The sequence below is a fragment of the Ranitomeya variabilis genome, chromosome 1 (genome assembly GCF_051348905.1).
Source record: "Ranitomeya variabilis isolate aRanVar5 chromosome 1, aRanVar5.hap1, whole genome shotgun sequence".
Classification (NCBI taxonomy): Eukaryota; Metazoa; Chordata; class Amphibia; order Anura; family Dendrobatidae; genus Ranitomeya; species Ranitomeya variabilis.
The window spans coordinates 758,067,966-758,082,858 of record NC_135232.1 but is presented as its reverse complement, the minus strand read 5'-3'; the positions used below and the strand labels follow the sequence as shown (position 1 = coordinate 758,082,858).

The following is a 14,893-nucleotide window of genomic DNA, read 5'->3' as shown; positions in this document are numbered from 1 at the left end:
AGCAGTGGGTGGTAACATTTCATGTGCTTTTATACATATAATCACCAATCATTTACATCATGTGATAGCCATACATGTGTTTTGACTAAGCGTGCATAGATATAATCATTAAAACTTGCTCCATGTGCTCTCTTGTACATCATAAAGCGCATTGTGCGCAGGTGCTCTAGTGCAGATATTCATCTCACTATCCCCACTTTCCTATATTTTATCCATCTCTTATGATGTATATATATTTTTGTTTTCATTAGTGTCCCTTACCCTGCCTGATTCATGAACTCACATGGAGGACGCCATCTCTCTTAGTTTCCGCGTCCTATTGTTGTTACTGCGCATGTCTCTACTTTACACACGCCCCTGTTGGATCTGCGCCTGCGTACAACTGTTCTGTCCACATCGGACCGCCATCTTAGTTGTGGCACCTCCATTCTAAAGAGCCAAGACTTTCTCCATTAATTCCCTCCATAGAACTATCTATATTACCTTGTGTTTCGCCACATACTTATCGTACTTTTAGTAGATTATACTATTTTAACACTATAGATACCGAACAGGCTATTGTACACAGTGTACACTCCTAGCAAGCCAGATCATACCTTGCCAAGGTTATCTCCGGCTGCCAATAGACCTCCACATTGATGTGTAACCCTTTCAGGTCACATCATCCCTGCAGCAGGACCTATATAAGTGCAACTCTGTCAAGCCTAGTATCCAAGAGGTGTATTTTGTATACGCACTCTATAGGTTATGTATAAAGGAGGTTATGGAGAGAAAAAGGAGAGGTTGCTTTTTATAAAAAAGAAGAAAAAATAAGTTTACCATAGACAGATATTGCTTGCTATGTTAATATTTATTTAAACTTATACAGATTATCTCAACTGGTCAGCAGTCCAACTATGGGCGTGTTTATACTAAATATACTCTCTCCATAGAAACCATTATTGGGAATAAGAGCATATATATTTTTTTAGAATTTTTTTGTACATATTCCCAGTGTGTTCCATTCCATCATCCGACAGAGCAAGGGGCATATATATCTTCTTGAGTGGAGATGTCTCTAAAAAACATAAACATTACATATATTAAAATTGGAGCATTTTATCCAAAATTACATATTTTACACTAATAACAGGAGTGTATATACATCTGATTCCTAGATTCATAGCTTTTAGGGCTGATACATGCTAGGATGGATTTTAAATTCTACATTGAGGCCTTTAGGTTTTAGTGTATTCAACTCATATATCCATCGGAGTTCCAATTTTTTTAACAGAGCAGTTCTATCCCCTCCTCTCCTCTGGGTAGAAATCCCATCTATAATTCTGAATTTCAGATCTCTTTCTGTGTGTTTCGCTTCTGTGAAGTGTTTTGAGACCGGGAGGTCTAGTCGTTTTTTCCTTATTGAATGCCGATGATTATTTATGCGAGTTTTCAATTCGCCAGTGGTCTCTCCAATGTACCATAATTTACATGGGCATTCAAGTAGGTATATGACATAATCTGAATTACATGTTAGGTATTGTCTAATTCTGTATTCCTTATTGGTTTCTGGATGCTTAAAGCTGGACCCCTTTATCATGTACGTACAATTTACACATGACAGACATGGAAAGCAACCTTTTTGACTAAGACCTGATATTGTTGTCTGGCCAACTTTTTTTAGGGGGCCTATGTCCGATTTTACCACCTGGTCTTTTATATTTTTACTCCTACGGTATGAAAAGAGTGGGGGTTCCCCAAATTCCTTTATGTTTGGGAGGCATTTTCCCAACATACTCCAGTGTTTCCTAATTATTTCTGCTATTGATTTACTCTCCTCAGTGTATGTCATTACACAGGGTATTCTCGTCAATGGTTTTTTCTCTGTGTTCTTCTTGAGTAGCTCCCTTCTATCCTTTCTCAGGGTCCTATCTTTAACTTCTTTCAATAGTCCCTTAGGGTATCCCCTCTCCAAATTTTTTTTTACAAGTTTATCTATTACTCCTTCTGTCTCATTATCTTCCTTGACTATCCTACGTACTCTCAACAGTTGGCTGAGAGGTATTGATCTCACCATACTGCGAGGGTGTTGACTATCAAATGTTAGAAGATTATTTTTGTCAGTTTTTTTGGTAAATAGAGTAGTTGTTAGTTTTCCATTCATCTGTTTAATAGAGACATCTAGGAACTGTATATCAGATCTGGAAGAAATTAATGTAAATTTAATGGTTTGGTCTATTACATTGAGATATTCGTGAAAGGTTATTAGTTCTCTCTCAGTCCCAGTGCAAAGGAGGAAGATGTCGTCTATGTATCGCCACCACGCCATAACATGTTGTAAGTGGTGGGACACATAGACGAGATCCTCCTCCAGGACACTCATTACAAGATTAGCATACGCGGGGGCCATACTGGCTCCCATTGCTGTTCCGCGCTGTTGTGAGTAATATGTATCGCCGAAAAGGAAATAGCTACGCCTTAAAATTATTTCCAATAATTTCAGTAAAAATCTTTGGCCTTCTAAAGACACCTCAATGGTACTTAACTTCTTTTCTACCGCTCTTATGCCTGATTTGTGTTGAATTGAAGTATAAAGTGAAATGACATCAAATGATGCCAAAATCACTTCACCCTCCAATTTTATCGTTTCAAGTTTGTTCAGGAAATCTGTGGTGTCTTTAATATAAGATTTACAGCTCTTGGCAATGGGATTTAGGACTTTATCTAGGAATGTTCCTATCCTACTAAATACTGAGTCCACCCCTGACACTATGGGTCGTCCAGGGGGGTCTATCAGTGATTTGTGGATTTTCGGGGTCGTGTATAGCACTGGAGTTCTTGAGAATTCTACATACAGATAATCCATGAGATCTTGATCTATTATATATTTGTTTAATGCTTCTTGTAGACAATTTTTAATCTCCCCCATGATATTAAATTTGGGGTCCCCATTTAATTTCTGATATACTTTTTCATCCTTTAATTGACCATCAATCTCTGCAATATATTTCAGCTTGTCCATGATGACGACAGCACCACCCTTATCCGCAGGTTTGATGATCATGTCGCCATCATGGACAAGCTCCTGTAAAGCCTCAAACTCCTCCTTTGTAACATTAGGATGTTTAAACTCTTTTGTAGCCCCATTTTTGAGTTCCTCTATTTCCCTTTTTACCACTTTCTCAAAGGCACTTATAATCGCAGAATTTACTGGTGGTACAAAGTCACTAGCTTTTCTGAGTTCCATGGCTTTAGAATTGAACTCACTATTCACTTCTCTGATGTGTATATCCTTGTTTTTAAACCATTCCTTCAATTTTAATGTTCTAAAAAAGCTCTCCAAGTCTATTTGCAGATTAAACCAATCTGTATGTGAGCATGGGGCAAAGGATAGTCCTCTACTCAAGACTGAGACCTGTGATTGTGTTAATACCTTTTCAGAGATGTTAATTACGAGATCTGTTCCTGTTTCTTGTTGGCTGCCTGCCTCTGAGGTTGTTGTCTGTTCTTCTCTGGCTTTCTTTTGTTCACGGTGATGCCGCTTGCCTCCTCTCCTCTTGCGCTTGTTTGACCATCTGTTACATTTTCCTGTTCTATAAGAAAAACCATCACCATCATTATTCATTAGCCTCTCATCATCCTGACCATATCGGTTTCCCCTATCACCACCTTTCTTTTTCCATATAGGCTTATTGCTTTCCCTCTGCCACATATATACATGTCCTAATTCATAGTCCTCTAAGTCTCTGTTCTACTTTTCTCTTCACCATGACAGCACCGCACATGAGAGATGGCATCCGCCCCCAGGAACAGGAAACCTGCAGCAGAGATAAAAGAATGGGGCGGCCACTCTCTCCTCAGTTTGGTTTCCTTTTCCTGCAGGTGGACGCCTGTGGCAGAGCTCATACCTCCGGAGGGATACCCTCTGATGATTCCGGTCCGGAGGCCGAGGTCCGCGGGGGGGACCAGCCATGCTCGGCGGCACTGCGTGCGGTGCTGCCCGGGTGAAGGAGCTGCTGTACCGCGCCTTTTTCCCCTCGCCGGACTCCCCGGCGACCGCTCTGGGCAGGAGGCAGGTCCGGGGCAGGGGGCGTGTCCTTCGCTGCCGCCGGCCGCCGAAGTGAAGGATGACGACTTCCGGTCGCGCCGGAAGTAACGTCACATGCCGAAGGAGCCGGTGTGCTGGACACTTCCGGGCGGAAGCTGTTCCAGAGGCGCGCACACCGCTCCTTATATATACAGGGAGCAACTGATTAGCCGCTGGTCCTCTACAGCACGCAGTTTGCCTGCTAGAATGACCGAACCAGCGATGGATCCGGAGATGCCTGCACCCAGAATGTCTGAGGAGGCGCAAACTACCGCGGCATCCGGGGTCCTGGAGGGGTGAGTGCCTTTGTAAGGCAAGATCACACACACTGATAACCTAAAAAGACACAGTATATAGTGTAAGAAAGCCACCTCCAAACAAAAGAATAGGGCTTGTCCACTATGTAAGGTGACACTCCCTAAACTATATACCAAAAGAATCTGCCGGGCCTGTATAGATAAAACAGTCGCAAAAGAATCACCTTCCTTATTACAGAACATTAGGACAATAATACGGGAAGAGGTTAAATCCACAGTTAAAGAGCAGCTGAAACATCAGGCGGCTAAAGAAAATCCCCCTCCCCCAGCAAGTGAACAGGGGTCGGACATAGATTCAGGGGATGAGCCGGGAGTGTTAACCCCCTCTGATGCCTCAGACTTAGACTCCTCGGATGAGGAGTATGGCCACCCGTATTTCCAGTCAGAGGATATTGGAAAACTGCTCAAACTAGTCAGAGCAACTATGGGGGTGGAAACCCCAAAGGAGCCGCGGTCAGTTCAGGATAGTATGTTCAGCAACTTGGAGGAAAAGAAGCGGCAAGTCTTTCCCTTCCATGATAATATACTTAATCTAATTAAGAAAGAATGGAAAAAGCCCAATAAGAAGATCTCCATTCCTCAAGCCTTAAAACGCAAGTACCCCTTTGATGAAGCGGTATGTGAAAAATGGGAAAAGGCTCCTAAATTAGACGCCGCCATAGCCAGCACCTCTAAAGGGGTAGCATTGCCTTTTGAGGATATGGGAGCCCTAAAAGACCCCCTTGACAAGAAGGCAGATGCCTTTCTAAAATCAGCTTGGGAGGCATCAACATGGTCATTTAAAACCGGGGTTGCGGCCACTTGCACGGCACGTGCTATGGTCAAGTGGCTGGAAGAGTTAGGTGACCAAATCAAAAATAAGTGCCCACGAGAAAAACTACTAGAGGCATTGCCCTCCCTGCAAGGGGCAGCAAAATTCCTGGCAGATGCATCAATTGATTCTGTCAGGGGGGCCGCACGTGCTTCTGCTTTATCCAACTCTGGGCGTAGAGCATTATGGCTGAAGAATTGGGCGGCTGACTTCCAGTCAAAAGTCAAACTCTGCGGAGTACCCTGTGAAGGGCAATATCTTTTCGGTAAAGCTCTGGACGAGATTCTTGAAAAAGCGTCTGACAAAAAGAAGCGATTTCCACCTCCTTCCTTTCCTAGGCGCCGATGGGAGGCTTCCCGTTCGTCCTTTCGGGGATCTGGATACAGGGGGACCCGCGGCCTTTCAGATGACAGGCCTGGCCGAGGTAGACCTTGGAGAGATCGAAAAGAAAAAGGATTCCTTTTCAACAAGCCTCCCCCTAAGTCTGATCCCAAACACCAATGACGCCAGGATTCCGGTGGGGAGAAGACTCCGGTGGTTCGTCCACCACTGGGCGGCACTGCCGGATTCTCAGTGGATAACCAACCTATTATCGGAAGGTCTGAAACTCAAATTCTCCAACCTCCCACCAAATCGTGTGACAATGACCCAAGTGGCGGGAAAAAATCAGGCCACGCTGGAAAGAGAAGTTCGTCTCCTCATACAAAAAGAGGTATTCGTAAAGGTTCCTCATCAAGAAATAGGGAAAGGGTTCTACAGCACCCTGTTCCTAACGCCAAAACCAGACGGCTCGTTGAGGGTAATATTCAACTTGAGGGCCTTAAATTGTTACATTCATATAGAGAAATTCAAGATGGAGACTCTAAGGACGGCGATAAAAGTGCTCAACCCAAACTGTTACATGGCAGTAATCGATCTTACAGACGCTTACTACCATGTGCCAATCGCAATCCAACATCAGCAATATCTCAGACTACTAGTAAACCTCGAAAAAACTCCCACCCACCTACAGTATCAATGTCTTCCATTTGGGGTAGCCATAGCACCCCGCATATTTACCAAAATTATTTCCGAAGTGGCGTCCTTCATCAGAAAACAAGACGTATTACTGGTGCCTTATTTGGACAATTTCTCGGTGATAGCAAACAGCAAAGAAGATTGCGAGAAAGCAGTCACAACAGTTCTGGATGTGTTAACGAAATTGGGGTGGATGATAAATCTGAAGAAATCAAGACTTGTCCCAACACAGTCTCAAGAATTCCTCGGGATCCTACTAGATTCCACCAAACAGGAGTGTATCCTCCCACAGAGGAAAATTCAGTCTATCCAACAGAAGGTGCAACTTCTTCAGCGGCAACAATCTATCTCTCTACGGAACGCAATGTCGCTCCTGGGAGTTCTAACGGCGACAATTCCAGCAACGCGGTGGGTCAAAAGCCACACGAGAGAGTTGCAATGGCAGGTACTAGCCGAGCAAGCAAAAAATCCTTACAATCTAAATCGGAAGATTCTCCTATCTCTAAGGGTCCAAAACTCACTAAAGTGGTGGTTAGAACCAGAAAATCTGAGCAAAGCAGTACCGTGGTCATTACAAAATCCAGTAGTCCTCACCACCGATGCGAGCCCATGGGGATAGGGAGCGCATGTGGGGGATCAGGTCCTACAAGGTCAATGGGAGCCCTCAATGACAGCAGCGTCTTCCAATCTAAAAGTTGTGAAGGAACAGATGATTGGCCTCGGGGAGACCAAAACATCCAACACCGCGGAGACACCATCACGTGTTTCTCAACGCAGTGATCCAGAACACTGCCCCCATCCCTTATGGGAAATATGCAAATGCATGTAGGATAGCTGCGGAGACACCATCACGTGTTTCTCGACGCAAGCAGTGAATAGCCAGACCTTTCCCCGGGAGGGAACAACCACGGGAAGGGCAGCATCCAATAAAGGAAAACATCCAATATAGGAAAACCACCTATGCCAAGCATGGTATCCATCCACAGACAGCTGTTTCGGGGTGTTTGCCCCTCATCAGTGTGGAGTAGGAATCTGGCTATTAGGAGCAGTGCCTAGTAAAAGGCTGTGAAGGAACAGATGATTGGCCTCGGGGAGACCAAAACATCTAACACCGCGGAGACACCATCACGTGTTTCTCAACGCAGTGATCCAGAACACTGCCCCCATCCCTTATGGGAAATATGCAAATGCATGTAGGATAGCTGCGGAGACACCATCACGTGTTTCTCGACGCAAGCAGTGAATAGCCAGACCTTTCCCCGGGAGGGAACAACCACGGGAAGGGCAGCATCCAATAAAGGAAAACATCCAATACAGGAAAACCACCTATCCAATCTAAAAGAACTGTCAGCGGTGAGACAAGCGTTTCTTCAAATGGGAGAAAGAATACAAGGAAGGCATGTGGTGGTGTTATCCGACAACAACACAACAATAGCTTATATAAATCGCCAGGGGGGCACAAGATCACCATCCCTGATAGCAGAAGCCAAAGAACTTTTCTTGTGGGCCGAAAACAACCTTCTCTCTCTAACCGGGACATACTTAAGAGGATCAGAGAATCAAGTAGCCGACTTCCTAAGCCGTCACCCATTACATCAAGGGGAGTGGGCCCTGAGCCAGGAAGTCTTTGGGAAAATATGTGCCAACTGGGGCATCCCAGAAGTAGACTTATTCGCCACAAAACAAAATCGGAAGGTGAAGAAGTTCTATTCTCTAAACCCAAAAGAACAACCGGAAGGGGTAGACGCGTTTCTACACCAGTGGAACTTCCATCTGGCATATGCATTTCCCCCAATACCGTTAATCCCGACAGTCCTCAGGAAAATTCGGGAAGACAGGGCACGAGTAATACTCATAGCTCCCTTTTGGCCGAAAAGGGCATGGTTCATGTGGCTCAGGCGCATGTCTATCTCGGACCCGTGGATCCTTCCAGATACATCGAATCTCCTACACCAGGGACCAGTTCAACACCCTCAAGTACACAGGCTACATCTCACCGCCTGGAACTTGAGAGGGGACTTCTACTAGCAAAAGGATTCTCGAACCCTTTAGTGACCACATTGCTCGCTAGCAGGAAAAAAGTAACCTCAGAAAAATATCAAAAAATTTGGCAAAAATTCCTGGAATTCTCGGGGCGACAGTTGTCCCAGACAGGCCAAGAAGTCCCAGTAAAAGAAATTTTAGAATTCCTCCAAAAAGGGTTGGAGAGAGGGCTATCTACTAGCACCCTGAAGGTGCATGTCTCCGCCCTGGGTGCGCTGTTTGATCACAAACTTGCTGACCACCCTTGGGTCTAAAGTTTCATCCGAGCCTCCTTTACATCTAGACCCTCAAAATTATCTCCCAAGGTGGCTCCCTGGGATCTAAATTTAGTTTTAAATGCTCTAACTGTTACCCCCTTTGAGCCTCTTGACTCTATTTCAATAAAATCTTTGACCCTTAAAACTGTCCTCCTGGTTGCGTTAACTTCAGCCCGCCGTACTTGCAAGCTGCAGGCTATTTCTGTGAACCCCCCTTACACTACCTTCCAGGATGACAGAGTAATTATTAAAACTGACCCGGCCTTCCTACCTAAGGTCAATTCTAAATTTCATAGGGACCAGGAAATTCTTACCCTCATTTTGTCCTCAACCAAAATCCCAGGGAGAGCAAACCTTCCATTGTCTTGATGTCAGACGCTGCCTGCTTCAATACATAGAAGCCACAAAATCTTGGCGTCAGTCATCAGCCCTTTTTGTCACCTTCCAGGGGACAAACAGGGGAAAAAAGGCCTCAAAGGCAACTATTGCACGGTGGTTGCGTACGGCTATTTCACTTTCGTATTCCTCTTCTGGCCAAATCCCCCCACAGGGTGTTACGGCCCACTCCACGCGTTCTATTGCCACATCCTGGGCGGATAGGGCAAACGCCTCGGTGGAACAGATTTGTAGAGCGGCAGTATGGTCTTCACCCTCTACCTTCTTCCGACATTATAGGCTAGACTTAGGTCTATCAAACTTGTCTTTCGGGAGAAAGGTGTTATCTGCTGTTGTCCCACCCTAGGAGTCTTCTACTTCTTCCTCTCATGTGCGGTGCTGTCATGGTGAAGGGAAAAAATGATAATTACTTACGGGTAATTTGATTTTCCAGAACCATGACAGCACCGCATTAATTCCCGCCCTATCTTGGTGATGGTTGTGTGATTCACAAATATATATATATATATATATATATATATATATATATATATATATATATATATATATATATATATATATATATATATATATATATATATATATATATACATATACATACCTTTGAACATATAGATAAGAGCTAATATACAGCTATGCAATGTAAATATGATACATGAATGTGTACTAACAAATCGGTCGTCTTCCATACTCTGAAACAGACTGAGGAGAGAGTGGCCGCCCCATTCTTTTATCTCTGCTGCAGGTTTCCTGTTCCTGGGGGCGGATGCCATCTCTCATGTGCGGTGCTGTCATGGTTCTGGAAAATCAAATTACCCGTAAGTAATTATCATTTTTCTTCTTTTAATTTCTTCTAGTTCATTCCACAATTTCACACATTCTTTATCAATTTTTTCTTTAAATATATTCCATTCTTCAATTGTTATTTGTGTCTTAATTCTACATTCAAATCCTTCTCTGTTTTCTTGTAGTTTCTTGATCTCATTTTGCAAAAACTCTATATTTAATAAAATAGTGTCCATAGCATATTTGTTCGATATCATGACAAAGCGTGCACAGTATGATGTATTCCCTTGAAATAAATTTGGGCGTATATTTGATTTTAAGCCCCTGGGAATTTTGCCTTCTTTATAATACTGGCCCAAAGTCATCATATGTAACTGCAGGTTAATCATGCGTTTGCTGTCGCTTTCATACTTGCGTTTTAATTCTAGTATAGATGGCGTCTTTAAAAAAATTGCTTCTCCATCAAGCCCACCAAGGATACGTTCCTCATCTTCAGATGTATATAAAAACACTCCATGCTCCATGACACTCTTCTCCATGGAACAACAAAATGGCTTCAGAGTAAATATTTAAGTGTTATACGACAATGTCTATTTTGCTGTGCACGTATTTCCGGACAAAAATAGATATAAAAATTGGAACAGCACAATGCTCACCAATGGGTGCCAGGCCTCCTAGGTAAGACGGTCCATTCATCCACCCAAATAGTATACCAAACCAGGGAAAAAAGGCAGCACTCCAGTTCTTTTTAAAGATGAAAAAAACTTGTGAAGTTTATTCAGACCCACATCTCTATACGACGTTTCGGCTCACACTGAGCCTTTCTCAAGCAGTGGGTGGTAACATTTCATGTGCTTTTATACATATAATCACCAATCATTTACATCATGTGATAGCCATACATGTGTTTTGACTAAGCGTGCATAGATATAATCATTAAAACTTGCTCCATGTGCTCTCTTGTACATCATAAAGCGCATTGTGCGCAGGTGCTCTAGTGCAGATATTCATCTCACTATCCCCACTTTCCTATATTTTATCCATCTCTTATGATGTATATATATTTTTGTTTTCATTAGTGTCCCTTACCCTGCCTGATTCATGAACTCACATGGAGGACGCCATCTCTCTTAGTTTCCGCGTCCTATTGTTGTTACTGCGCATGTCTCTACTTTACACACGCCCCTGTTGGATCTGCGCCTGCGTACAACTGTTCTGTCCACATCGGACCGCCATCTTAGTTGTGGCACCTCCATTCTAAAGAGCCAAGACTTTCTCCATTAATTCCCTCCATAGAACTATCTATATTACCTTGTGTTTCGCCACATACTTATCGTACTTTTAGTAGATTATACTATTTTAACACTATAGATATCCAAGAGGTGTATTTTGTATAAGGACTCTATAGGACACTGGGAATATGTACAAAAAAATTCTAAAAAAATATATATGCTCTTATTCCCAATAATGGTTTCTATGGAGAGAGTATATTTAGTATAAACACGCCCATAGTTGGACTGCTGACCAGTTGAGATAATCTGTATAAGTTTAAATAAATATTAACATAGCAAGCAATATCTGTCTATGGTAAACTTATTTTTTCTTCTTTTTTATAAAAAGCAACCTCTCCTTTTTCTCTCCATAACCTCCTTTATACATAACCTATAGAGTGCTTATACAAAATACACCTCTTGGATACTAGGCTTGACAGAGTTGCACTTATATGGGTCCTGCTGCAGGGATGATGTGACCTGAAAGGGTTACACATCAATGTGGAGGTCTATTGGCAGCCGGAGATAACCTTGGCAAGGTATGATCTGGCTTGCTAGGAGTGTACACTGTGTACAATAGCCTGTTCGGTATCTATAGTGTTAAAATAGTATAATCTACTAAAAGTACGATAAGTATGTGGCGAAACACAAGGTAATATAGATAGTTCTATGGAGGGAATTAATGGAGAAAGTCTTGGCTCTTTAGAATGGAGGTGCCACAACTAAGATGGCGGTCCGATGTGGACAGAACAGTTGTACGCAGGCGCAGATCCAACAGGGGCGTGTGTAAAGTAGAGACATGCGCAGTAACAACAATAGGACGCGGAAACTAAGAGAGATGGCGTCCTCCATGTGAGTTCATGAATCCGGCAGGGTAAGGGACACTAATGAAAACAAAAATATATATACATCATAAGAGATGGATAAAATATAGGAAAGTGGGGATAGTGAGATGAATATCTGCACTAGAGCACCTGCGCACAATGCGCTTTATGATGTACAAGAGAGCACATGGAGCAAGTTTTAATGATTATATCTATGCACGCTTAGTCAAAACACATGTATGGCTATCACATGATGTAAATGATTGGTGATTATATGTATAAAAGCACATGAAATGTTACCACCCACTGCTTGAGAAAGGCTCAGTGTGAGCCGAAACGTCGTATAGAGATGTGGGTCTGAATAAACTTCACAAGTTTTTTTCATCTTTAAAAAGAACTGGAGTGCTGCCTATTTTCCCTGGTTTGGTATACTATTTGGGTGGATGAATGGACCGTCTTACCTAGGAGGCCTGGCACCCATTGGTGAGCATTGTGCTGTTCCAATTTTTATATATATACTAGCTGTACTACCCGGCTTCGCCCGGGTTAATGACTGCTGTTAGCAAAATAGAATGTGTTAACAAAAATTCATTCTGCACACAAAAACCACAAAACAAATAGATAGAAATGTAATTATTAAAAGGCAAAAACTAAGCAAATAGAAGCATTTCACAACATATATTAGCTTTGTTATACTGAGAATGTCTTTGTTGCCTATATTAACCAATCAGAGCTCAGGTTAATTAACTGTAGCAAAATAGAAGCTGAGCTGTGATTGGTTGCTATTGGCAGCCTGATAAATCCCCAGCCAACAGGAAGCCCTCCCCCCTGGCAGTATATATTAGCTCACACATACACATAATAGACAGGTCATGTGACTGACAGCTGCCGTATTTCCTATATGGTACATTTGTTGCTCTTGTAGTTTGCTTATTAATCAGATTTTTATTTTTGAAGGACAATACCAGACTTGTGTGTGTTTTAGGGCGAGTTTTATGTGTCAAGTTGTGTGTGTTGAGTTGCGTGTGGCGACATGCATGTAGCGACTTTTGTGAGATGAGTTTTGTGTGGCGACATGCGTGTAGCAACATTTTGTGTGTTGAGTTGCATGTGACAGGTTAGTGTAGCAAGTTGTGTGCAGCAAGATTTGTGCATGGCGAGTTTTGCGCGTGGCGAGTTTTATGTGTGGTGCATTTTGAGTATGTGCAAGTTTTGTGTGAGGCAACTTTTGCATGTGGTGCAACTTTTGTACATGTGGCAATTTTTCTGTGTGTGCAAGTTTTGCATGAGGTGAGTTTTCCATGAGGTGAGTTTTGCACGTGTGGCGAGTTTTGCGTGAGCCTAGTTTTGCATATGGCGAGTTTTGCATGTAGCGAGTTTTGAGTGGTGACTTTTGTGTTTCGACTTTTATGTGGCGAGGTTGGTGTGTGTGTGTGGTGAAATGTGTGCTGAGGGTGGTATATGTGTTCAAGCACGTGGTAGTGTGTGGCGCATTTTGTGTTTGTGTTCATATCCCCGTGTGTGGTGAGTATCCCATGTCGGGGCCCCACCTTAGCAACTGTACGGTATATACTCTTTGTCGCCATCGCTCTCATTCTTTAAGTCCTCATTGTTCACATCTGGCAGCTGTCAATTTTCCTCCAACACTTTTCCCTTCACTTTTTCCCCATTATGTAGATAGGAGCAAAATTGTTTGGTGAATTGGAACGCGCGGGGTTAAAATTTCACCTCACAACATAGCCTATGACGCTCTCGGGGTCCAGACGTGTGACTGTGCAAAATTTTGTGGCTGTAGCTGCGACGGTACAGATGCCAATCCCGGACATACACACATACATACATACACACATTCAGCTTTATATATTAGATATACCTGTATGTAATCTCCTGTATATAGTATATACCTGTGTGTCATCTCACCTATATATAGTATATATCTGTGTGTCATCTCCTGTATATAGTATATACCTGTATGTCATCTCCTCCTATACATAGCATATACCTGTGTCATCTCCTCCTGTATATACTATATACCTGTAGGTAATCTGCTCCTGTATATAGTATATACCTGTGTGTCATCTCCTCCTGTATATAGTATATACCTGTATGTCATCTCCTCCTGTATGTAGTATGTACCTGTATGTCATCTCCTCCTCTATATAGTATATACCTGTGTGTCATCTCTCCTGTATATAGTATATATCTGTGTGTCATCTCCTCCTGTATATAGTATATACCTGTGTGTCATCTCCCCTGTAAATAGTATATACCTGTGTGTCATCTCCTGTATATAGTATATAGCTGTATGCCATATCCTCCTGTATTAGCCCTCGTTCACACGTTATTTGGTCAGTATTTTTACCTCAGTATTTGTAAGCTAAAATGGCAGCCTGATAAATCCCCAGCCAACAGTAAGCCCACCCCCTGGCAGTATATATTAGCTCACACATACACATAATAGACTGGTCATGTGACTGACAGCTGCCGGATTCCTATATGGTACATTTGTTGCTCTTGTAGTTTGTCTGCTTATTAATCAGATTTTTATTTTTGAAGGATACCAGACTTGTGTGTGTTTTAGGGCGAGTTTCGTGTGTCAAGTTGTGTGTGTTGAGTTGCGTGTGGCGACATGCATGTAGGGACTTTTGTGAGATGAGTTTTGTGTGGCGACATGCGTGTAGCAACTTTTTGTGTGTCGAGTTGCATGTGACAGGTTAGTGTAGCAAGTTGTGTGCAGCAAGTTTTGCGCATGGCGAGTTTTGCGCGTGGCGAGTTTTATGTGTGGTGCCTTTTGAGTATGTGCAAGTTTTGTGTGAGGCAACTTTTGCATGTGTTGCAACTTTTGTGCATGTGGCAATTTTTCTGCGTGTGGCAATTTTTCTGCGTGTGCAAGTTTTGCGTGTGGCGAGTTTTGCACGTGTGGCGAGTTTTGCATGTGGAGAGTTTTGCGCGTGGCGAGTTTTGAGCGGCGACTTTTGTGTTTCTACTTTTATGTGGCGAGGTTGGTGTATGTGTGGTGAAATGTGCACTGAGGGTGGTATATGTGTTCGAGCACGTGGTAGTGTGTGGCGCATTTTGTGTGTGTGTTCATATCCCCGTGGTGGT

General features: G+C 42.9%; 1 protein-coding gene across 1 annotated transcript in view; it reads right to left on the bottom strand.

Annotated features, from left to right (window-relative positions):
• Nucleotides 1-1,168: 1,168 nt before the first annotated feature.
• The window catches only part of LOC143798719 (uncharacterized), a 31,481-nt gene continuing 17,756 nt past the window's right edge, over nt 1,169-14,893 (bottom strand). The window contains exon 2 of the mRNA XM_077281121.1: nt 1,169-3,572. Within this exon, the coding sequence (XP_077137236.1) occupies nt 1,169-3,226 (2,058 nt within the window). The 5' untranslated portion in view covers nt 3,227-3,572. The remainder of the gene's footprint in view (nt 3,573-14,893) is intronic.